The sequence below is a fragment of the Phaethon aethereus genome, assembly GCF_964289735.1.
Source record: "Phaethon aethereus genome assembly, chromosome: 2".
NCBI classification, from domain to species: domain Eukaryota; kingdom Metazoa; phylum Chordata; class Aves; order Phaethontiformes; family Phaethontidae; genus Phaethon; species Phaethon aethereus.
Window position 1 is genome coordinate 41,523,089 of NC_138582.1, and position 26,178 is coordinate 41,549,266.

General features: G+C 40.6%; 2 protein-coding genes across 2 annotated transcripts in view; one reads left to right on the forward strand and one right to left on the reverse strand.

The window, feature by feature from the left end:
• The window catches only part of ASPH (aspartate beta-hydroxylase), a gene marked incomplete at its 5' end in the record, with an annotated part of 111,566 nt that extends 97,538 nt beyond the window's left edge, over positions 1-14,028 (forward strand). The window contains 4 exons of the mRNA XM_081996271.1: positions 1,722-1,857; positions 2,696-2,787; positions 7,604-7,737; positions 13,400-14,028. Of these exons, the coding sequence (XP_081852397.1) occupies positions 1,722-1,857; positions 2,696-2,787; positions 7,604-7,737; positions 13,400-13,550 (513 nt within the window). The 3' untranslated portion in view covers positions 13,551-14,028. The remainder of the gene's footprint in view (positions 1-1,721; positions 1,858-2,695; positions 2,788-7,603; positions 7,738-13,399) is intronic.
• Positions 14,029-18,289: 4,261 nt separating this feature from the next.
• The window catches only part of CLVS1 (clavesin 1), a gene marked incomplete at its 5' end in the record, with an annotated part of 101,210 nt that continues 93,321 nt past the window's right edge, over positions 18,290-26,178 (reverse strand). Inside the window, one exon of the mRNA XM_081996945.1 lies at positions 18,290-18,897. Within this exon, the coding sequence (XP_081853071.1) occupies positions 18,810-18,897 (88 nt within the window). The 3' untranslated portion in view covers positions 18,290-18,809. The remainder of the gene's footprint in view (positions 18,898-26,178) is intronic.

Genomic DNA, 26,178 nt, shown 5'->3' on the forward strand with positions numbered 1-26,178 from the left:
AGAGTAGGAGGAGTTTGAGGAAACAGAGAAGCAGTTGTAATATCTTTTAAAGTTTTCTGGTTTTGTTGATCTGTATCGCTTTAATTTGAGGCCTGCGTTATCCTGTAAGTTACTCTTTTCTTTCTCTTCTCCAGCCAGTGCAAAAGCAGGTACTCAAGCTGGTATTTCCTTTTGTAGATATGGCAGCGCTGAATCAGTACCAGCACTGTTCCCATACTCATCTCTGATCAGGTGGAAATGTCACAGTCTCGTTCCACACCCTGCGTTTTGGAAAAGACAGTTTTCCAAAGATTTTGTGCAAAACATTAATACTTCCTGTTAATATTAACTGATAAATGAGTGGTATGGAAACCCATCAGTGGGAGAGAATACGGTGAATGCACCAGGAAAAATCGTAAGTGCTCTTCCCCTTTACTGACGGATGAGAGAGAAAACAATTTGCTAGGAAGAAGAGAGTACTGTAATAATAGAACTGCAATCCTAATTTTCATAGATCTTAGCCTACCTAAAAATGTTCTAGTGGGAGAAGGTTCCTGTGTTATAGACAGCATGTTCTAGCCATGGCTTGCTGAGCCTTTTATGATATATCAATGTACAACCTATTTTGTGTGATCAGCTTGTCTTTTAATTGAAAAAACTCAAGTGGAAAATGCAACTGTTCAATTTAAATGAGGAAGGCTAATAAGCATATGGAGTTTTAAGGATAAAAAGGGGCAGTTATATCACCTAGTCTCCCAGACTTTTGAGTTTTACTCAGCTTTACGCATCATATAAAGAGGCAGTGTGGGAACACTATTTTCGATATGAAATTGATTGAAAATCCCTTACAGAAATGCTTTGTTCAAGAGCACAAAGGAAAAATGTAGAAGTATTCACCCAAAATAAGGTTTAGTGAGTAAAGTAAGAAGCTGACAAATGGAAGTCACTTTTATCCAGGTCCATTGTTAAATTGTGGGTTTTTAATTTATATTGCTATAACATTAAAATTACTTATTATTGATAGAATAAAAGGTTTCCTGATCTATCTGATTTTTACAAGCATAGTGTCCCAAGGCAGCAGAGAACAGAATTTTTAGTTCTATAATCTTGTGATTTTAGTATGTATGAAGTACAAGGCAGCTTACACATTTTTAGTGGTTGTGTCCATAAATCATCACCTGGCATTTCAAGTCGTATTTGATCTTTTTCAATAACATCAGCATGTGCAAGTGAGTCTTTGCAACCCTTTTTGAGGATTTAAATCATAACTGTCAACGTAAGTAGCCTGTTTACATTTGTCCTCTTTGAACTGTGATGTTCTGTCAGCAGCTGGAGTTCCAGGTTACGCGAGTGGTTTTCTAGTCGCAGGAGTGCTCCAGGTAACATGTGCTGTCTTTAAGAAGATCAATACTCTCCTTAGATTGCAATATGAAATGATCTGTTAAAGAGCACTTAGGCTAATCAAAAAACAAGTCAAAGTGAGGCCTAGTCTGCAAAGAGGCTGGGGATTATTGAAATTTTACGACCCCAATGTAATTGAATCTGAAGAATGCTGTGAAAGTTGTTTTTCCTGCCTTAATGTGTCAGAAGGGAATTGAATATACAGAAACTTGATAATGATGATGAACACTTTTTTAGTGCTTTTATATTAAAGAAAAGTTAATAATGTCAGGGAAAAATAAAAATGGTACTAAAGCTAAACAAAGTAAGTTCTCAGTGCAGTAACATGGCTCTCACAACAGTCCTTAGAAAAAAATTGGAAGCTCATTCGGGATGAGGGGCTTGCTGTGATGGATAAAAAAAGAAGCCTCTTCCTGCCTGAAGATGAGAATCTACGAGAAAAAGGAGACTGGAGCCAGTTTACCTTATGGCAACAAGGTAAAACATTTTGTATTTCTTCCCTTGCCCCAATTTGACTTTCTCAGGTAATATAGTGTAGCAACACTGTTTTGTCCAGAACCGTTTTTGTAATCACTGAATCTGCAGAAGAAGGGAGCTAGTAAAATAGTGTCTGGGACCCATGCGACAGTGAACAAGAGTTCTTTATTCTAAACCATGTTGTCCCCAAGCACTTCTAAGACCTCCTTTGAGGGTAACACTCCTCTTCTGGCAAGGCTGCCAACATTTTGCGTGGTAATTCATAGTACAGATCAGCCTGAGGGAAGATGGGAACATGGGAGAGGGCACATCCTCAATATTGTGTTGTCAGCTAGGTGAAATCTATCATTCAGAAATAGCATGAGCAAAAGAATATGTGCTTTATAAGCCTGCTGCCCTGTCCCTGAGCTGTGCAGTGCGAGGCCCAACTATTGGAATGACCTTAAATTCTTATAATACGAAAGAGTACTGTAAAATAAAATATTAAAAGCAACTTATATCAAAACATAATCTGGTGTTGAAATGATAAGATGTTGGTGGCATTTTTCATCTTCTTTTTCTATGCAGCCTCATCAATGATTATACTTTTAGAATCATGTTTAAAAAGTGGTAGAAAGCCTGCTCTTCACAAATAATGTAAAAGCAAAGATGTTGCAGGCTGCTCTGATATTGCAATGTGTTAATACTTCTGTTTCATAATCTGTAAAATGGGAATAATAATATTTACCTGTCTTTCAGTGTAAGCTCTTTGACAGCTTTGTTGTTCTTCTGCAAAGCAGAAAACAAGGAAATGTTCGTTCACTGTTCTTACCAATACTCTATCCATTATTTTCATTAGGAAGAAAAAATGAGAATGCTTGTAAAAGTGTTCCGAAAACATGCGCTTTATTGGAAAGATTCCCAGAAGCTACTGGCTGCAGAAGAGGGCAGGTACCTGGCAAATTTATTCAGTTTTGCAAATTCCTAACGCTGGGAGCAGATGATTTTGAGGAACACGTATAAAGGGATGCCTGACCTTGGTATATTTAATCATGCATCAAGCACACAATGAAGTTAACAGTAAAAATATGCCCAATTTTAGCCCTCAGCAAATACAAGGTGAAATATGTCAGCTGAAACCTTTTGATGGAATCTTTAGTTGAGCCATTTTACCTTGTGCTCGCTGGGAGCTTGTAGTAGGTAAGCAGTTATTTGCTATGGGTCAACCAATAAGTAATAATTTACTAAACCTCAGCCCCAGGTGACCTGATCTGACTCACACCTAACCCTGCTTTGAGCAGGAGGTTGGATTAGGTCCTTTCTAAGCTAATTTTTTTTCTGGTCTGAACCTAACTACAAGACTAATTCAGTGAGCCGGATTTTCACTGTGATAAACTTCACCCATCCACCCCAGCCTGGCTGTGTTAGACAGAAGGAGAATCGCCTCATGGAAGCCAAACAACAGTACTGCTGTCACAGGCTTCTTTCCTAAAGGTAAAGGAAGGAAATTTTACATCCATGAGCTGTGGCCTTGGGTGCCAACAAACTTTGTTTCAAGTGCTTGGTCTACACTGATGACTCTGCTACACAAATTAACCTCATTAAATCATGCAGTAGACATATATGGTAAGGATCAATACATACACATCTGAATGAATGGCCCAACACAGGTATCTGTAGGACATCTGTGATTCTGTAGGACAGAATTCTGCAGGACAGAATTTTTCATTATTCTTTTTTTTTCTTCTTTTAAGTCATTATATTTTATCTGTAATGACTACATGAGAATAGCCTGGAAAAGTTGGAAAACATAGTGCTAGCATAATCCTAACTCAGAGCCTTGAGAGAAGGTATTCAGCTTTTTCACCAGACTCTTGCTTTTGATGTGCAGAAGCGCACTAGACAGCTCATGTTGTGGGAATGAACAAGGCTATTGTTTCATTGATTTGTTGTAAAAGCTGGTTGTAGTGGATATAACTTATGAGAGGGGTCATCATGCTCAGTGTGGCTAACAGCAAGAAAACTGCTTTCTGTGGCATCCATAGCCAGGATGGATCTATCCCAGAGAGCAAATTCTCTTTGAGAGCTACTATTTTGTTCATATTTTTTTGGTATCCCACACGTTATCACCAGGATGTGGTTTGTGGAAGCATTGCATATGCACAGCTATAGCTGTAGTCGTGAGTTTTGAACATATAAAATGTAAAATAGTCTGAAAAATTATGCTCTAGAATTCCGAAGTTTTACATCCAATATTAGGGGATGCCTAGGACAATTTTGGTCTTATGCTAGCCATGCCTCAGATTCTTACTGGTAAATTAAATTTAAAATATCACCTAATCTCTATTCACATACTGAAGCACTTGGAAGCAATGGGAACATACACAATAAGGAAATTAGGAATTCTGTGGTAGATAGACCATTTGGATGCTTTGGTCACCTTGTGTATTGACAAAGATAAAAGAAATGTAAAATAATCAACTACCTTGCTCAGTGCTGCTGAAAGACTATATAGAACAATAGCAAGTGATCATATTACTAAAATTATGTAATTCTTCTAAAATAGCAGTAAACTAAAAGTAGCACAGGTAGGTTTAATTCTGGGCATTTCTTAACTCTTTGGAGTTTTACTTTACAATCGTACTATAACTGGTCGGTAGTTCACAATTCTTTCTAGTACTCGAGGACAACACATACATACCTAGACTGATCTGTGTGGTCAGATAAAATACAGGAGAGTAATCATTCTGCAGTCCTGGTATATTAGCATTCAAAAAAGTGTTTTTCTGGGATATTAGTAGCTATCCTGCATAGCCAGTTATTTGCAGTGCATTAGAGTCTGAGAGGGCAATCAAGTTAATGCATCTTGATGTAGCAGAGATGATGGGTTGGAGCATCTGTGTTCATGACAGCCACTGGAGCTTACCACTTGCTGCCATAAGAAACTGCTGTTAAGCTGAAAACTCAGATAGTGGGAATGGCTAAGGCATTAGACACACACTGTCATCTTCTGATTTTGTTACAGTTGGAGAGCAAGCAACGCCTTAAACCCTATCCCTAGTTACTCTATCCCAGCCTGATGTGCAGCTGTCTCAGTTGAAAAGATGCTTCTCACCACTGTCATGCATTATTCACACTTCCTGTTCGTTGGGTTGTTGTAGAATTGCAGAAGGGTTGAAATGGGAAGGGACGCCTGGAGATTACCTAGTCCAACCCCTTGCTCAAAGCATGATGAACTCTGGACTGTGTCCAGTCAGGTTTTGAATGCCTCTAGGAATAGAGACTGTACAGCCTCTCTGGGCAACCTGTTCCAGTGTACAGGAAAAATGTGTTTTCTTATGTTTAAATGGAGTTTCCTGTATTTCTATCTATGTCCATTGCCTCTTTGCCTTTCACTGGATACTGTTGAGAAGAGCCTGCCTCCATCTTCTTCACTTCTCCTATCAGATATTTATATACATTGATAAGATCCCCCTGAGCCTTCTGTTCTGCAGGCTGAGCAATCCCAGCTCTTTCAGCTTCCTTTTGTATGTCAGAGGCTCCAATCTCTTGATCACCTTTATAGCTCTTCACTAGACTTGTTCCCGTATGTCCATGTCTCTCTCATAGTAGGTAGCACAGAACTGGACCCAGCACTCAAGACGTGTCAACAACTCTGAGTAGAGGGGAAGGGTAACCTTCCTCAACCTGCTGCCAAAGCTCCCCCTAATGCATCCCTGGAGGCTGCTGGTCATCTTTGCTGCGAGGACACATTGCTGGCTCATGCTTAAATTGTTGTCTATAAGCATCCCACAGTCTTTTTCTGGGAAGTTGTTTTCCAGACAGTTGTCCACTAGCTTGTATTGATACATGGGGTATTCCTCCCCCGTGCAGAACTTTGCACTTCTGTTTGTTGAACATCATAATATTCCTGTTTGCTGCTTTCTCCAGCCTGGCAAGGTCCCCATGAATGGCAGCAAAAAAAAATAAATTAGTGTATCAGCCATTTCTGTCCAATTTTCTATCATCTGCAAACTTGCTGAGGGGGATGCACTCTGTCCCATCATCTAAGTCATTTGTGAAGCTATTAAACAGTGTTGGACTTAATATTGAGCCCTGGGGTACACCTTTGATGAGTGGCTTCCAGCTGGACTTTGTGCCTCTGATCACAACACTTTGAGCCTGGCTGAACTTCCAGTTTTCAATACACCTCACTGTCAACTTACCTAATTTCTATTTCATCAGTTTGTCAATGAAGATGTTTATGGCAGACAGTATTGAAAGCCTTAATAAAGTTGAGATAACCAATACCCACTAATCTCCCCTCATCCACCAAGCTAGACATCTTGCCATAGAGAGCTGGTTAAGTACAATTTGCCCTTCACAAACCCATGCTGACTGCTCCCAGTCACCTTCTTTTCCTTCATGTGTTTGGAAACGGTTTCCAGGATTATTTGCTCCATCACCTTCCCAAGGATCAAGGTGAGGCTGACTAGCTTATAGCTCCTCAGATCCTCCTCCTTGCCCTTCTTGATGATAGGAACAATATTTGCTTTCTACCAGTCCTCAGGGACTTCTGCTGGTTGCCATGACCTTTCAAAGATTGAGTGTGGATTCACAACATCGTCCAGCTCCCTCAGCACTCATAGGTGGATCCCATCAGAACACATGGTCCAATTTGTTGAGTTTGTTTAAATGTTCCCTAACCTGATCCTTCTCCCCTGAGGGTAAGTTGACTTTACACCAGTCTTTTCCACTGGTCTCAGGTGCTTGGGATTCCTGAAGGCCAATCATACCAGTTAAGATTGGGGCAAAAAAGGCATGTACTGCCTCAGTCTTTTCCCTGTCCTTTGTCATCAGATCTGCCACATTTAGCAGCACATTTTCGCTAGACTTCCTTTTATTACTGATGTATTTGTAGAAACCTTTCTTTTTGCCCTTCACTTCCATGTCCAGGTGCAACACCAGAAGAGCTTTGACTTTCCTAACCTCATCCCTGCATGCTCAAAGGGTGTCTCTACGCCCTTCCTGGGTGACCTGACCCTGCTTCCACCTCTTGTGTGCTTCCTTTTTGTGTTTCAGTTTTGTCTGGTGCTCTATGCTTCCTGCACATGAGGATGAACCATTCTTGAGCTTGGACAAGGTGATCCTTAAAAATCAACCAGCTGTCCTAGACGCCTCTTCTCTTCAGCACTGTATCTTATGCGATTTTCCCCAGCTTTCAGATTCCTAAATAAACCCAGGTCTGCTTTCCTGAAGCTGTGGGTAGTAATCCTGCTTTTTGTCATTCTCCCTCATGATCCTGAACTCCACCATCTCATGGTTGCTCTAGCCAACGCTGACAGTGACCTTCATAAGCCAGTTGTCATCTGAAAGAGGCCGGTCAGTCTGGCTAACACAGGCCTTATGTCTCCTGTGGTCCATCCTTTTAAATGATAAGAGTGTCTGTAAGTCTTTCCATAGGAAAATAGAAGGTATTTTTCTGCTCGTAGGTAGGAGATAATTATTTGCAGGTTGCAATATGAATACTGATTATTTTTTTTAAACAAAATAAAAAATATGCACTTTTACACAAGCACACACCTGGATGCACACACACACCCCACAAGACATGGTTTTCGTAGTATTGAACACCTTTAGGACATGAGAAATCACAGTTGTTGCTGAGACTCTAACAAAAGGTGACATTGTACTTTTGGCCCATCGTCAAGGATGAGGTGTAATGAAGTCCTGTGCAGTACGGCTGTGAAGCTGAATGTGTTCAAGGGCTGCCTTTCTCTTCTTCCAGATCAAATATTCTATCATGCATCCAGGGACTCATGTCTGGCCCCACACAGGGCCCACCAATTGTCGGCTAAGGATGCATTTGGGCTTGGTGATACCTAAGGAAGGCTGCAGAATTCGGTGTGCCCAAGAGAACAGGTATGGTTTGGAGTTTTGGGGGGTTTTTTCCCACATTCCTCAAGGCTGAAAAAGGGGTGGGACTGCATGTAATTAAAAAAAAAAAAAAGTGTGTTTTACTGATCAGGAGATTGAATATATTTCATTAAACAGGCAATTTGCACCCTAACTGTTGGTACAAACATATAAGTATCAATTGTCAAACAATGCCAGAAGACTCTCTGGAGACAAAGCTGCTGTTCTGTGCTATAGCATGAGAATAACAGTGGGTTTAGTCCATGGACACTCTGTATTTACTTTTACAATGCCAGTCTAATACAGTTGCCAACAGAGTTCCTCTATTTGTTTTGATTTTTGTGGGGCTTAGAATTCATTGATTATTCAGCAAAAGCTGAGACTAATCTGTACCTCCATTTTCAACACCATGACAGAATACTCTTGTATTTCTGGCAGAAGCTTTCTTCCTAGCTGATATTATTCTAATTCAGCTAAAAATATTCCAATTGAGTTGATTTGAAGGTGAACACATCTATGAAATGTTTGGCCCAATGAGTTACACAGGTAGCAGATTTCTTTAAAGTGCATTTTAAGTAAGAATTCTTACCCCTCGGGGAAAAATTAGGCTGAGTTGGAGACTAGTTCTGTCTCCACTTGGTGCAAAAAAAACAACATAAAATGCAATAGCTAGACATTAACAATCAGGGCATACACTCCCCTGGGAAATATGAGAAAATGTGATAGGTTTTTACATGATATTATTAAACAGAGACAGAAGAATATGTTATTAACTATATTGCTTTTTTCTTACAGACTTAATTTTCTGAGACTTATGTAGAATTCTAATGATGCTTAATATCTGTATGTATATTTTTGGAGGATTCTGTGCGTTATCTGTAGCATCTGAGTGCAACAAGCATTAATTTTGAATTGTTTTCATAGTATTCATGCACAGATATATTTCATATTGAGAAATGAAATGCCATGCCTGTCTGCATGACTGCAATATGTAGCAAAGATTTTTTTTTTTCAGAACATTTAAAAACAGCTACAGCAAGACATTTTTAGAATTTTTGAGGATAGGAATATTAAATTGTTAATACTAAAAAATGTCACTATAGAAATGTTAGGACTCTTGCCAGTTTGTTTAATAATCTGTCAATCCATGTTACAATCAACACTACCTACATCTAGATAGTAATGAACATGTTGGCTTCCAGCATGCCATATCCAAATCCAATATCCAAAGTAAGTTTAAGATAGACGTGTGGGTGGAGGGAGAGGTAGCCAGTGGGCTTAGAGGACTACTAGGGAGATGTGGGGTCTTTTCGCTTTAGGTTGTTGTTGTGAATTCAGATCAGTGGTGACTGAAAGGCATTACCATTAGGTGGCCCTTTAGTGGCCTGTGTGAACAAAGTGGTGGTTTTGATCTGGTTCCAAAGGAGCAGGTGTCCACAGCTCACCCCACCCATTATTAGGGCTGGCACCCTTCTTTGTCTTAATCTGAACAGAAGGGATAGTCCTGTGGAAAATGAACTTACTGACCTCCTCCTTGGTAGCAACACTCCATCAAAGTCAAGAGTAGAGAAACGGCCTGTTGCTGCTGGTACGCTGCAGACAGAGCACTCCAGTGTCCAGGCTCCTGAACCTGGCTCAGTCTTATGCATTAGACTCACTCATTTGAAATGTAAAACGTGCAAGAGCTGACTACAGCCTGTGCTGGAATGCGTTAACTTAGTTGCTTTTCGCGAGTGCCATACATTCAGAATCAAAGACAGGATTTTCTAGTGATGGCAATGAAATGGGGCTTTTTTACATTCATTCCCCCATGAAAGGGGAGGTGGGTGAACTATTGTGGAACTGAATGGTGCCATGAGGAAATCCTACCTTGGGCATTTTCAGTTCCTCCCCTCCTGGCGGTTCAGAGCCGTGGTAAACTAGTAGTAAACACTGCTACGTACATGAGAGAGAGAGGGGAAACAATGACGATTTTGTGCCTGGTTACCTCTGTGCCACCCAGTGTGGGTGTTTAGAGGGTCAATGTTACAATGCAACCCACCCCTTGATGGACAGGCAACTCAGCTCTGTCTAGTACTGTCTTTTACTCCGTCACTTGCAGAAGAGGCTTTCTGCAGCTGCTAGGAGCTGGTACACCTCGTTGTTATTCAGTACAGCTAGAGTAACATTAGGTTGTTGGGCCATTTTGCAGTCCCAGCTCTGTAAAGAGCACAATGCACAAAAAGAGGTAGGTAAATAATATCTAGTTAACAAAATAGAATATCTCTGTTGGACAAAGTAATCACGTCTTGAAATGAAGGTGCAGAATTACAGCCTTATGGAGAAACGAGTCCGAGAACCCACCTGCAACAAGTGACGCTAGAGCCGTACAGCAGTACAGAAACTACCCCAAAGTGCCTTGGTAGCAGACCAGAATAATACTGTCCTTGTGGTCCCACTGTGAGGTGTTTCTCACACCATGAAGGCGTCTAGAAAATATTTATTTGCATGCTAATGGTGGGGTTTGTAATCTGCTCAAAAGTGGCTAATAGTTCTGTCAACTTCATGACTTTTTCTTTCTTGTGCAAAACAGCCCATCCCATTATGATGCAAATTGTAGGTCCTGGGTTTTAACCTCTGAAGCTACTTCATCTGGGTGCTTGGAGTTTTTATTGTCCTTAACTGAGCTGCACTTTCAGTCTATTAAGGGAAGAATTTTTCAGGCTTGGTTTAATTTAAATAAAATAAAATAAAATAAAATACCACAAACCCAAAGAAACAACCCCCAAAACCCAACAACCACCCCTAACAACAAAAAAAAAAGCCAAGACCAAAATACCCCCAAAACAAAAACAAATCCTCCACCCCCCAAACAACCCCCCAAAAAAACTCCCACACCCCAAAAAACCCCCAAAGTCGGCTTGATGTTTTACCACATGATAGCATTGCAAGTGGTTGACTCCCGTTGACTTGAATAATACCAATGTAACTGTAGTGCGGTAGCAGAGACTGCTGGTCTGTATGGCATAAAACATTTTTGTTGTCAGATAACTGATGTGGTAGCAGAAAAAACACATGATTATAGCTGAAACCTGCAAAAGGCTCATTATCTGGGCCTTCAAGGCTGATGTCTGTGTGCAAGCCAGTGTGAATTTTTTAGTGTTATGCTTTCTGGTTTATCTACTCTTGCTTAATATACGTTTAGGTGATCATTTCAGTTGAAATGATCGCATTTCAATTGCCATTTATCTTCAGAACATTACAGCACAATCCCATAAATTTTGATGGTTAATTTTTTCTTTTATCGAACTAAAAGTTAAAAATACCAAAATGACTTGGGAGTCTAAATCTCATTTTCACCCTATTTTTGAAAAAAGAAAATTGTTTTCTCTGTGAATGAACACAACTGAATAACCTAAGCAATGTATTTCCATCTTTGATGGCAAGACCTTTGGTTCCTTACTATCGCTATTGTTTATAGTTCTTAATTCTCTTTTAGGGCATCCATCCTCTTGGACTGCTTCAGCTCCTAAGGGATTCTGTTAAAAAACTTGATTATGTGGTCATTGTAGCATGGCTTTGACCATTCTTTGACCATTATTGACTTGACTGACTGTTGTTCATCCAGTCTCACCTGAAGAGGTATAATCAGGTGCATGCTTTTGTCCTGCTGCAATGCAAAATAAGTTTGTCTGACTTTACAATAGACAAACCATGTATACACATAATCAGCTACTGTGTCTAAATGCAGTGGGTAAGACTGAGATCTGAGAGGCAGCAACAAATGACTAGCACAATGACTTTTTGGCATGTTGTGACATTATCACTAGAGGTCACTGATCAGTTGCTGATTTTTTGCAGTATCAGGACTGCATTTATCCAGGCATTAAACCTTTTCTCAGAATTGTGAATCCAGATCGCAGCATGCTGGAGAAGCGTGCCAGCTGAAACTTCACAAAGTTCAACAAAGGCAAATGCAAAGCCCTGCAAGTGATAACAACAGATCAACACCTTGCAACAGTACAGTCTGGGTGATGACTGCATAGAAAGCAGCTTTGCAGAAAAGAACTTAAAGGTCCTAGGGGACAAGTTGAACGTGAGTCATAACGTGCTCTTGATGTGACTTGATGAAGGCTAGCTGTGTACTGGACTGTGTTAGTAAGTGTGTAGGAAGCAGTTTGAGAGGAGCAATTTTTTCCCTCTTTTCTGAACTCAGGACACTGCCTCTGGAGTACTGTGTCCAGTTTGGCGTTCTTCAGCACAAAAAAAGTCATTGATAAACTAGAGGGACTCCAGTGGAGGATGAAAAATATTACTAGGAGACTGGAGCGTGTAACACATAAGGAGAAGCTCAGAGAGCTGGTTTGGAGTCTGAAAAAGAGAAGGCTAAAGGGGAGCCTAGTTGTCTTCAACTACTAATGGGTGACTGTGCAGAAGACAGAGCCAGATTCTTTTCAGAGGTGTGCAGTTATAGAATGAGAGGTAATGGACACAAGTGACAGTGAAGGGAATTCTATCTAGATAGAAGGAAATTTTCACGGTGAGGTTCGTGAAACACAGGAAGAGATGGTGGAATGTCTGTGGTTGCACATATTAAAAAATCCACTATATCAAGAACCTGAGATCTCATCCAACCTCGAAGTTGGATCTAACTTTGCAATGAGTCTTGCTCTAAGCAGAGGCTTGGACCAGATGCCCTTACAAGGTTAATTTCTACCTAAATATGTGATTCTATACTTCATAAAATTGACAGGAACACTGATTCTTCTGACAATGTCTCCCTTCTACACTGCCTCTTCCATTGCTTTTAAATCTGGTAATTTTGTTAATTTTTCAAATCCTAGAGGTGCTCAAAACCAAGCCACTTTGAATAAGTTGTGTGTATCCCTTTTTGTGCCTGTCTTGGAAAAGTACCACTATTAAAACCTGTCTCTCTCATGCTGTAATGAACGCTCACCCAGGGTATGTACATCTGTTCAGTGATCTGCTCTGCCTAAGCCCTTCTGCTTGCCAAGTACTGCTTTAAGTTATGTGGTCTCATCCCTCCAGTTCAGCTCTAACCATATAGTTAACCCAGTGTATACTATGGCATTGCAAATTTCCTCTGAAGAAAAATCCTTGGACTCAGTGCTTTGAATGGATTTGTGGGACAAGACTGTTAACATCCCTGAAATTTTAGGCATGATCAGGGCCTAATTCTGTTTTTCTGATTTTTAGAAAAAGCAGAGTGATTTAATGTAGTTTATTTTCAAACCATATGGCCATATCACTGGCCATTCCCTCAGTTTCCATCAGTCATTACATATGTGTCTGATTAGAAAAGGAGAAAAGTTGATTACTACACCAGCATTATACCTGCTCCCTGCTTATTGGACTCAACTCATTAAAAGTATATAAATAACAACTATTATGAATGTCTGAATGTGTATGAGGGCATAACTATGCAGATTGAGGGAAAACAATCTCTCAATAATAGGAACGTCCATTAGATTGACCTTTCTGTAGTTTCTTTCAGTTAAAACTCTGATACTCCAATTTCTTTATATTAGGTAGTGAAATCCTGACTGTACAATATATACTGTTTAAATCCTTCTCGTGTGTCAAAGGCATCTTCAGAGCTGATATATAGCTTGCCTGCTCCATGGCACTTCAAATACTGCACTAAAGCATGTTCTTTTTTGTGTTTCAGAACCTGGGAAGAAGGGAAAGTTCTTATTTTTGATGACTCTTTCGAACATGAAGTATGGCAGGATGCTGAAAACTATCGCCTGATATTCATCGTGGATGTGTGGCATCCGGAGTTAACAGCACAACAGAGACGCACCCTTCCTGCTATTTAAGGGATTCCTTCTGACGTGCAGAGCAGAGGAGCTTTAACCCCTCTGGAGTATGCAAATAAGATTAATTTATCCAGCATACCAAGAATACAAGTATTGTAAGGATTAGAAGAGATAAGGATGACATTCTGCGATCACAGAGGACTTGATTTAAAAAAAGGAAAAAAAAAAAAAGAAGGAAAAAAAAAAAGCCATGTTTTGTTTCATACTGATACAGCACTGATATGTACTGTTTTTCTGGCTGCAAGTTTGAAAACACAAATCTTGTCAGCCAAAGATCCATAGGTCTGGATTTTCAAACAGGAATGTGCAGATGTTTTTGCCATGCTTATATTATACATGCAAAACCTGCCCGACCATGCTCAGGCACAAGATCTGCGATTCTACATCTGGGAAATACTTCCCAGGCCTTTATCTGGGAAGCGACATGTGAGATATTTACAAACACATGCACACAACCGACTTTGAAAATCAGTATGCAGTTGTAATGTTAGCTGCTTTAGGCATAGAACATGTCCCTATGTTATCAACTGTAGATAATGTGAATGGGTGATGTGTATTTTGTATTTTTTTCTACCTAAGTAACTGTATTTTTCTAGCGTAATTATGAACAAATATTCTTTAATCAACCACTATTTTTAAAAAATACAATATATGTATAAGTGCATCTCTAGCTATCAGCAGAAGGAAAACACTATATATGAACAGATTTCATTTTTGCCAAGTGTGGCCTTCTCTTGCCTTCCTGGAAATGCGAACAGAAACTTGCATAATCAGCTGCTTAGTGAAGCTTTGTTCTTCTAAAACAAGGTAGTTCTCTTAGTTAGCAGGCAACCTTCAGTTTGATAATGTTATTTTGGAAGATATTGAGCAAGTGTGACATCTGTAAGCTCCCATCTTAAAGTGCTTAACAGTTCTTAGGATTATGTGGGGAACTGCTGTTTCTCCTATCTTTACAAAAGCTTGTGTTGCGATATCTATTTTCTACCCAGCGAGGGTCAGGGCCTCCTTTTAGGCTGCCCTTTGGTGGTCATTCATCAGGAGAAAAAAAAAGAAGAATTTCTTGTGCTTTGGGCAGAAAGACAAGGTCTAACTTGGTTTCCTGCCAGAATGCAGAGCAAAGAGCTTCAGGTTATTAATTTGTATTAATTTCTGCTTCCAGAATCCTACAGAGTGCTAGAATGATCCTTTAATTGACCTGATGGTGTTTTCCTTGTCTTGAAATGTATGACACAATGCTGAAGTAGTCTTATCCCGGTACTGTTTACAGTATGCTCTGTATTTGCCATACAGAATTTACTCTATGGTAAAAAGGCCTATTTTCAAGAAAGAAAACTGGTTGGATGTTTAAGCAGTTGGCTGGTCTTTTGGATCTGTACTGTTTAATGGGAGATGGAGGGTGCAGGGCCCTCCACTGTTAACTTCTGAGATCGCTAACAGGAAAGAGAGACTTGAGGTTGCAACGTTGATGTCTCTGGCAGGTTGTTATCTACTTGCCCACAAAACCAGCTGGGTGTGGGTAGGTGTTCTAGGATGCTCTGGGCTTGTCAAGAGCAGCGGCGTCATTACCAAACATTGTGAGAGACAAACACTACGCAAGGAGACATTAAGGTTACTTGGTCTGCACAGCTTTGGCTTTGCTGTCCAAAAGACAGTGACCAGTCAACTTATTTGTTAAGTGCTCGGTGGTTTCTACTGCAGAGACTACATCATGGTACCTAAGTATCATGACCAGAATGCCACGTTTGCTGAAGCAGATAAGAGCTTTACATTCCCATAAACTGAATGCTTTTCAGATTTTGTATTTTACTAGGTAATTAAATCTTGTAATGCCATGTAACACATGGTGATTGCACCATAAATTAGTGTAACCAGTTTCTGCAGGTATGCACTTTAATTTCCTTTTTGACTATTAAACTGATAAAACCTCTCTGATCAAGAGTCACTTTTAGACAGCTATGATAATTAGTCTTTAATGTGTTGTCCATATAAAAAATAACACTAAGACTATGCACAATATACAAGAAAGTAACAATTCTCAGTTAATCGTCATGAAAACTGAAAAGTTTTATACATTTCATGCTTAAGAAGATATAAAAATACTTTTGGAGAGCTTTAGGAGAATAATGTACAAAACTGGAAATAAGGTACTCATTATTGTGGGGGGTCATAAAATCTTGTGCTAGTTGTTTAGTCAGAGGCTGTATTTTGTATCTTTGTAAAGTGGTCAAGCAGTACAAATTATAAACTCTATTGTAATTCCTTAAAATAAAGACATGGTTTGTAAAGAAGGAATCAAGAACTGTTTAAACCAAAATTTTTGTTTTAGGTATATTATTATTAGTGTTGCATTTTAGTTTCTATAGCTCAGAGTAAATACTAAAGGAGTGATAAAAGCTTTGGAACTTTATTTATGAAGATCCATGCCGTCCTTCAGATTGTTTCATTGTTCCTTTGAAGGCTCATACTTTGTCTTTTCCAATCACGACTGGCAAATAGATAAAATTGGCAAATAGATAAAAGTAATGTACCCAAGATGTGTGTGTGCCAGAGTAGCACTGTTTATTAAATTGTGCAGTGATGTATTGGCCATTTAAAATCTTAAGTGCCTTGAATATGGCAATGTGTATTATCAATAGCTGCTGCAACACTGAAGTGAATCTACTCTATGCCTACCTGTCAAGAAGCTGAAAGCGTATCTTTTTGTTAAGGACAGTTACTGGATTAGCTATGTACACGGAGAGGATATATATATAACAAACTACAGAAATTATGCAGTGAAGAAGTGCTATATTATTTTAGGCATTTCTGTTTGCCAGCTGGTATTTCGTCTTGAAAAAGCTTTTCAACATTGGAAATACCAACCGAGGAAGTGAATGGAAATGTTTTTTTAAATGGAGAACATTGTGATTTAATTTTTTTTTCTTTAGATTTAGTTACTGAGGGAAATAACAGAAAAGGGGAATATAGCCTACTGTTTGTAAGGCAGTACATTCTCATCATGATGTTAGGAGGTGGATTCCTCCCTGCCTGTAGTTACCTTGCTTGCAAGCACAGAGTCTGTATAAGATCCTACAGTTAAATACGAGCATCATACAACTATATACAAGGCATCATATGTATTTATTCATGTCACAGCTAAAGAAAATAAATAGTTGTTATCCTCTGTGAAGTTTAATCCTCAAGGACTAGATTTCAGTGATATTTGCACTTCTTGGGCAGAACAAGTCCCACCTGAATTAATAGTGATTGTAACAGGTCTTCACAAAGATTCAATGGCAGTGGAGGTAAGTGTATTAACAGAGAAAAATTGTAAGCCAAAGTATTTCTTCATTAATGCTGCAGTATAATAGCCAATGTATGTCTTTTTTTGTCTGTTTTTTTTTACTTTCTGCTTTAAGCAAGTTCTCTGTAGCAAACCCAAATGCCTGTGACTCTTCGTGAGCCCAGGGAAGGGAAGGGAACTGTGTCCTGTTACCAGGAGTTGACGTCCTAGTTTTCTGTAATAGGTGGTAATGCCAGGGGAGGGGGAATGGAAGACATCCCAAGGATAAATGGGCTCAGTCATCTTATTTGTTTCATGTTCCTGCAAGATTTAGCTTCTTTTTCTGACTCCTGTGTTGCCTTGCTGGGACCATCCACTGCCTTAAAGACTCGCTCTCTATCATGGAGGCCAGACTTCGCATCAATGACATGCTGCTGCAGAAGGTTAGTCTGAATGAGGCTATTCTGTACAAATACTAGCGGGTAAATCCCAGGTGTGTCAATAGGATCTGGCAGGATGTCCTTTTTGCCCTGTGCAGGCATAAAATGTTGTGGTAGATAAAGGCAGTATTTTGTTAGTCCATCTGTTAGGGCTGACCATAACCAGTTGAACTGTATCATCACTTCAGTGTATCACTTATGAATTCAGTGGATGTTCCAGAGGCACATTAAAAACTCTTGTGCCATTATCATCTCATTTTATATACATGGTTTACACTGCTACCTTTGATATGTCATTGCCAACCGCTTGTTCTAGTAAACTGTCAATGTATGGCAATTTAATTGAAGACTAAGGTGTGTACAGTGGTTGTAACCATTTTAGGAAATAAAGTCACTGCACATGCAATTTGATAACGATTTTTCTTTTATTTCTTTAATCTGGTTTCCATTTCAATGAAGGGATGGGACTCTATTTGCAGCTAGAGCAAACAGAGAAATAACAAACTGATCTTTGGCATTTCAGTTCTTCTATTCTTCCACATTTCCTTCTAGCAGAAGCTTGTACTGAATAATTAATTCTAAGTTTTCCATTTTCATTTTTACCACGGCCGGCATCTGCAATCAGCATACCCTTCTGGCTACACCTTTCACTGACTGCGGGAGGGAAGGGGGTAAATGGCTCTGCAGAGCTTTCATTTGCTGTTGTGACCTAAATGAAACAATCTGGATTGAACCATTAATCACTGGTGAATGTGTCCAGTGGGTCTCCCTAGCACCCCCCCTTCACACGCGCGCACACACGCACACACACATACCTCATATCTCATAGGCTCCCGAGTTGCCTGTGGAAAAACACATCGTTAAAATTAAATAATCGCATTTCAAATTGTGTGCATCTGCTGCCCACACAGCTCATTCCACTTAGCTGACAGTTTTATAAGGGCTTCAAAAGTTAAGAGTAATTTTTGCTAGATACTGGAACGTGACCCCCTGTAAGCAGCATGGATGAGGCAGTCACAAAGTGTCATGTCGAATGGTGTTATGCTGGCACTGATTTTTATTTTTCTTTGTTTAATGCAAAATCCTTCTGTAAAACTTGAGCACTCTGTAGATGCTGCTGTTTCTGCCCTCCGAGACAGATTAAACTGGTGATTACAGTGCAAAGTTTAAACTTGAGATGCTTTTCTTTAAAACACGCTTAACCTTCACTTCTATAAAACTGAGCATCCCTGCTGGAGTCTTCACGAAAACTATTGACACACCCTGGTTTCTTTAAACAGAGAATGCAGTCCCATCATTTCCAATATTTTAATGTCATAAGTCAAAAAAAAAAAAAATTTGTCTATAGACAGACTCCGGTGTCAATAGGAATCTCTGTTTTTGTTCAGCACCGGCCACAAGGACAGATGGCTGGTGGAATTTATTACTTGGTCAAGGAACATGAAGGGCTTGTTCTGAAGCAAAACGCGTGCGTGCGCGTGTTTGAGCGTGTCGTGTGCTCTGTGGGTTTCTGGTAGGGCGGAAGCCTGTTAATGTGCGTGTCGGGCGCGTGGGAGCTCAGTCCAGAGCCAGCAGTGGTTGGGTGTTCTCGCTTTCCCCCTGGTCTTCGTGTTTCAGCGTGCCGGCTTCCACCACAGACTGGGACCTGAAAGCAAGAAGACACGCGTGCTAGCGCAGGCTGCTGCAGAAGCACTCACCTTCCCGGAGCCCCTTCGCTTCATTTTATGATTTTCGCTTTTGTCCATTTTCATCTTTATCGCTTTTTAATGATTTCCTGTGGAACGCATAAGGAATTTGAGAAGTGTTCCCTTAAATACGAACAGGGATGTGACTCATTGCAGATCTCAAATGCTTGCAAAGTACTTAGTGTTTAGCTACTATCTGTGATGCTGAATGCACTCGGCAACTTAAAGTCCTGATCCTGAGATACCGTGAGATCTGTTGGTACTTAATGTCTTACTAGGCAAAACTTTTTGTGCAGCTGCTTACTGGAAAGCAAAGTCATTTGTACAAGTTCTTGCAGGAGTGAGTCTCGGCTCATTATTGTTACAAATCTCAAGAAAGAAAAGTAGATAAATCGCATTTTACTGATGTAGGGATTTAAGGGGAAGAACTTCCACAAGTTACCCAAGATCAATGAAGAAGCCAGAATTAATGAGACAGCAAGGGAGCTTCTGATGTGCCCAATCCTGCAATTTGTCTTTGTCTCCTTGTCTAGACCCTTGAAGGAGAACTTTATTCATGGCTAGTCCATTTTAAATTCATTTCTGTCTTCAAGGTGGGAAGCATAGTTTATCCTTTTGCAGCTAATGGACAAAAAAACCCTCAACATGTCAAAAAGGACCAAACACTGAAGAAAGTGGTTTCTTTCTTCCTTCATGATTTCTTGCAGTGACGAAAACTGAATGGGCTTAAACTAGTGGGAAAATTCAAGACTATTTCATTTTCTGAGGTCTGTGTGGTCCAGTGTTTGCTCACTGAGCTATGGAAGAACTGGTGAGTTTATTGTTACAGAGATTTGTTATCCTCGATTTTCTGTTTTGGGCTAGCAGTTGCCTCCTAGTTTGGAGTGGGCAATGATCTTTAGAGCAAAATCACTGTGTGAATCGAGAACTTTTAAAAAGGAAACTTTTTCAAAGGTAGGTGTAGAATCATCTTGCCCAGGCATTTGCATAGTGCATAGCATCTTTTTAGAAAGGCAGTTTTCTCATGGATAGCTTTTAGAATTAGGGGTAGCTTTCATTCCCTACAGGATGTGTTTGTAGTTCCCAGTTGTTCATTATGGTAACCTCAGTTTAAGCCTTAGCAATTTCATGAGATTAGGTATCACCTTTTGATAAGAATCATTAATAAATTGCATCCTTTGGTACTGCAGCACTTGATCAGGATGGAATACCATGACTGTGAATAACTTGTATTATTATATTTCTTACGCTTATGCCTGGAGCTTTCATTAAAGCATAATAAAAAATGTTCATTAAAAAAAATCTCCAAAGAGAGATAACAAAAACTGGGTGCTCAATGGGAAGATTTTATGCCAAAATGTTCAAAGGAAATACGTTTGCCTAGATGTTTTCACTGTGTATTTTTTACAGTAATGTGACATGTATAATACTTCTGACTGCATTTTAAAATAGAAAAGCAGCTGATTCAGGAGACTATGCAAAATGGCAATTTACATATATCTAATATATGGCAGCAAAAATTAATCATGTGGCTTTGAGACTGATACAGAATGGATTCAAATCACAACATCCATGTTTTTTTAGTGTCTTTTCTGGACAACCAGATTAAGTTATTATTAAATAATACCTAACTAATACTTGTCACCAGTGTTTTGCTTTCTGTCTGACGCGCTGCCCTAAAATGAATATAAAAAGTCACAGATCCGTTGCAGTATTTGCCAGCAGAAAGTTTCTGCTCTGAGTCAAATGTGAAAAATCTCAAAATTTTGCCTTTTGTGATCACTACTGATTATCTGTGCTCTCATCTCATTACAGGAAAAAAAGATTTCCTTGCATCTGTAACAGCAAGATACTAGTTTCTCCCCCACATTGGTACTCAGATGCATGCCGGGTTTGCAGCAAATCCCAAACTCTGTATGCAGGTCCCATGTTGCTTCTCTTCACACAGAGCCAAAATAGCCAGATCATCAAGTAAAATGCGCTGCAGCCCACCTGACCTCCAAATTCAAGATGCCAAATGATTCAAATGCTATGCCCAGCCCTTCTGAATAACATGAAGAGGGATGCAACTGAGATTTTATTATCTGCCAAGCCCTGCAGCAATAATAACTTCTCTCTCTTTTCCATTTGCCCTAGAAGCTGCTTAGCCCTCTATCCTAAAACAAGCAGTTCAGACATCTATCTGAGGGGCACAGTAATGATTTGAACAATCATGCCTATTTCCTAAGACACCACAATAAATTACTGGCTGTCGTCTTTGGATTTCCATTTTCCAAATGCATCAGTTTTTCATTTGCTGAAAAATGTTTCCACTTTTGTTTTAACTTAAATTTTATGTAGGAAAAAAAGAAAATTACTCAGTTCTCAACAAAATTCTAAAATGCTTTTTTTCATATTCTTCATTTATGGTAAATCTTAAAACCGTAGAAGCTCATAAAAACATTTTGGCAGTATATATCAACGCAGCTCACAATCAAATGTAGTAACTCAGTGTGAGGGTTACATTTTACTGGCATAGAACATCCTGGAACATATATTCTATAGCCATACTTTATTTACTGACAGAAAAAAGATGATTTGTGATAGGCCACCACTGCAGAATGTGTTTTCAACTGACCAGTAACTCCATTTTGCAGCTGCAGAAATAAATATGAGACAAATACTATTTGAAAAAATGCATCCTATCTGTTGGTTTCATCTTACTTTTGTGTATCTAGCACACGTATTTAGTTCAAGGAAAGCAGTCATATTCTAGGTATGTGCACGTTTACACAATAGTTAGGGGTTTTGTATGGTAACTCTAGTATTGAACACAGGACTAAGACTAGTTTCTGTTTTAAAATTACTGCTACCTGTTTTAACTGCATTAACATTTTCTTCAGAGGACTTCACAACCATGTTTCAAATTTTTAAGTAGAATCTGATCATGGTTCTTGAAAGGCGTTTGGGTACCTAATTCTACTTTAATCTTCTATTGAAAAATGTATTACAGTCAGGCACCAAAGTACCTTTGCCCTGACTAGTCCTTTTAATTTGCAGCCATTTTTGCATTAAAAACACCAAAACACCCTCTTGCACAACAGTTTAAGCCATTTTGATGTAAAATGGTAAATGAGCAGTACGGAACTTTCCTTGTTTGGCAAACTTGGTTTAAGCTTTGGTCCTGTAAACGCTGTGGATACTGTTCTGTCGCTACCCTGTGGCAAGCAGAAGTTTATGGCACCAGGCAAAAACATTTTTATTTTGCTGCCGTTCCATATCAATGTCTATAAATACGTGACAGGGTGGAGTAGAGAATGTGAACTCAGACTCTTCTCAGTGATACACAGTGACAGGAGAAGAGGCAATGGGCATCATTTGAAATACAGGAACTTCCATTTTAACAGGAAAACAAATGTTTTTATTGTGGGAGTGGACAAACACTGGAACAAGTTGCCCAGAGAGGCTGTCATCATCCTCAGAGATATTAAAAATCCAGCTGGACACAGTTGTGGGCAACCTGCTCTAGCTGACCCTGCTCCGAGCCAGGGGTTGGGTAGAAGATCTCCCGAGGTCCCTTCCTCAACTTTTGGTGATTCTGTGCCCCCAGAAATATCAGCTTCTCTGAACCATCCCAATTCATATTTCTGTATCCTGACAAGGCAATGATTTTCTTTCCAAGCTCATTACGCCTTCGGGGTATCAACTTTGACAGTGTGGATGACATTCAGCTGTTAAACGTAGATACCTACTGCCATTTAAGGCACCTTAGGGTATCCAAGACAACTTTCCATGGTTGACTCTTATGACCCAGGATTTGTAGAAGACTTACAGAGGACTCATGTCCTTCTGGAGTAACAGATGGATGCCAAGAGGACATCACAGTGCCTAAAATAATACAAGAGGCCTATACGTAGGCAGCAGAGCCTCATCTGCGCTGTTGTTTCTGCAGGATGAACACAACTAGTTTGTAATGTTCAAGACATGTCCAGGTCATTTTGCCCAGGACCAGATATGAACTAATCATCTAAGCAGGAAATAGTGACTGCATTGGCCTTCTCCTCATATCACTACACTTCAGTCACTTGTGTTGTGGTTCGTCTCACCACCAGACATCTGTGGTCACTCTGTGCTGTAAATGGCAGAGAGAAATGTATGTTCTCAGGGTGCAATTCGTCTGATCTGTTCTAAACATATGGTCATATCATATGATTCATGGTTTACCTACATTCAGGTCCCAGTTCTGATGAGTTCTCATCTGTTAACACCAGGGGGAATAGGTTCCATGATTTAGGAGGCAGTGTTTCCTACATATCATAGCCATGACTGCCTGACACTATACTAACTTCAATACTCACCTGAAATGTGGTACGTGTCCTGCGTGTGATAAATGAGTATATTTGAATTGAAAGCCTGTTCGCTTTCCTCCTTTCTGAGATAAAAAATATCAGTAACCAGTTTGGAAGATGCTTGAGTGTGGGGGATCTGGTGGAGTTCAAAATTCACACAAGTAGACAATTGTTTGTATCACACAGATAAGGTCACTGTAGGGCCCTGAGCTGGCAGACCCTATGCCTATCTTTCTTTAACATGATGCATGCAGGAGACTTAGGTCCTGTAAAATACAATGTGATCACTGTGGGCTGGGCCTGAAGTCTGAAGTAATTAACAAACAAGTCCATGCCCATAGACTTTCCTCAGCTAGTTTCCCAGGCTAGGTAACCTTGCTTAGGAAAGCAAAATGAAAATGGAAAGAGAAATTAATTCTCAGTCTCACTTCTGAAGTGAAGGCACCGTTTGAGTGTGTTCCATTTAAAGTGTCAATCAAACCCCCCATGGTTGTTTTACTGTTCAGCAAGAGTATTTGGAAGTCTGGAAAATCAACACTATCCAGCTGTTTCTTCAGTAGGTCAGCAATATATTTTAAATGACAGCACTGCATAGGTATGTAAATCAATATCTAAGAGAGCAGATGACTTTATGTGTGTGTGTGGTCATTTTAATGCAACTATCTCAAATTCAGTCAAAAAACACATAAGAAGGCTGGATGAAGGCCTTCTAGCTGCACTGATTTCAGAAGGACCTTGTCAGAGTGCAGCTGGAGTGAATCAACTCACAGGAACTGACGTCTGTGGGGTATCAGTTTTGCTTCCCACAAAAGATAAAATACCAAATCCTGCACTAAGCTAACAGGAACTGCCAGCCTATCATGGCATGCTTGCCTTAAAAGACATCCTCCAGTTCTCTGATCCCTCGTTTTATGTTTTTCATCACAGCGATGCTGATGTGCTGCAGCCCACAGGAGCGAGGACATGTTACATTTGTGCTGGGCTTCCTTTGGAGGGTTTTGTGGAGGAAGGAGTAGGGTGGCATGTTTTTTTCCCCAAGTGCAGGAGGCTTCAAGCTCTCGGAGTGACACACTGCAGACAATCAATCAGATCGCATCGTGTGACTCTATTCATCTACTTCTCACCTCCCATCTGCTCATTTCCCTCTAATTCATTTCCCATTTCACCAGCACCTCAGGGCTGTTCATCTCCCAATTATTCATTCTCTTTACAGGACATAATACACAGAGAAAACTTTTTTTTAAAATCACACCCATGAATTTTTGTATTGACAAGGTCTGAGGGGCAATTTCTTTCTCTGCCCTCCCACCTTCCCATTAGACTGCCGAGGAGGTTGTAGCACCTCAAGAGTATGTCTTCATCAGGTGGGAAAAACAAGGATTTTTTTTTCCCCCGGTATTACAGAAAACATGCAGATGTGCAGGCGTGAAGTAATTGTGGTAAAAGGTGCTCTTTTAATATTCAGAGCACTTGAAACTGAAAGGCATGGGCAAGGCACCTTGCAAGAGGCTTACGCTCCCGCAGGTGGTGCCGGCAGACTCTGCTCAGCGGTGCACAACCCCAGCACAGAAGCCGTGAAGTGTGGCTCTCTGCCCAGGCTAATAAGCTCTGCTAATGCAACTCTGCAGCTTCTGCACTTGTGCTGGCTCACAGCACTGCGCTAAGACAGCGCAGCCGTGTGCCGCGGAGACCTGCCCAGAGGGGCAGCTTTGATACCCCACCGGCAGCATTTCAAAGAGACGAAGCAGCACCTGTGTCTAGGGGCGCAGCTGAGCTGGTTAAATGAGCCACTGATGTGGTGAGTCAGGGGGCAAAGCAGCACCAAAACTCTGGCTTAACCTTACTGCCAGCCCAGTGCCTAGCCCACAAGACAGTGGTGAAAAGCTGCTGTTATTCCCAAACACGAGCTAGCTTTGTGGCCACCATGGCAGCAGTGACCATCTTTCTCCCCGATGGTTAGTTGGCACACCCTAGGGAGAGGTGTCCAAGTAGTGCCTTGGCTCCTCAAAGCCAGGTAACCATGGCCCAGGTCTGTGCTTAACTGCATGTGTGAAGAAGCCTCTGTAAGTGCATCTACACTGCTAAAGAGGCGACTGCTGCAGAGTGACCCCCAGCATGAGACCCCCAGTTGCTTCTCCCCACCACAAACCCTGAGCACAGCTCACTGCAGGGTCTGCACCAAAGAGTGGAAGGGATGACACGGCACCACCTTTGGCTCTAAGCATGGCCCGGCCAGCTGTGCACCCTGTCCCGACCCGTCCCGTCACCCACACCCCAGGGGACGCAGCGCATACCCTTTGGCACTTGCTGTAAAACCAGCTCTCCTGTGGGCTATGACACAACTCTCAGCTTACTGCAGACACTCTGAACTGCAAAAACATACAGAAATGATTAAGTATTTGGCATAGCACATACAGTCTTATGCCTTAAGGCCACTGAGACCCAGAGGAGAGCACGAGCCAGGCACTATGCAGGGCAAACGCAGCCAGACTCCTCTAGCAGAGGCAGGAGTCGGTCTGTGCCGCCAACCTTGGGATTAGGGTGCGCACCTTGGTCTTTTTTCATTTATCGGTGTGTCTGATAATGTCCTCCTCCTAAGTGCTTCTAACTTTCTGTGTCAAGACCTTGCCTCTGTCACATCCCAAGTCCAGGGCAGGGGAAAGGTGTGGGTGGGAGCTTTTCCTCTCCATTTCCTTTCTCTCCTCTACACACTTTTTTTCCAACAGAAGGAATAGGAGCACCTGCTTCAGAGAGGGGTTGCTGGAAGACCTTTAAACCCCTGGGGTTGCAATATGTCACCCATCAAAAGGTAGAGCCTAGTCATGAGGCCGAATAATGACAACGCTGCAGCAGCAGTCAGCACCAATTTACAGCAGATGTGGCAATAGCTGCTAAAAAGTGTGCAGGATATGA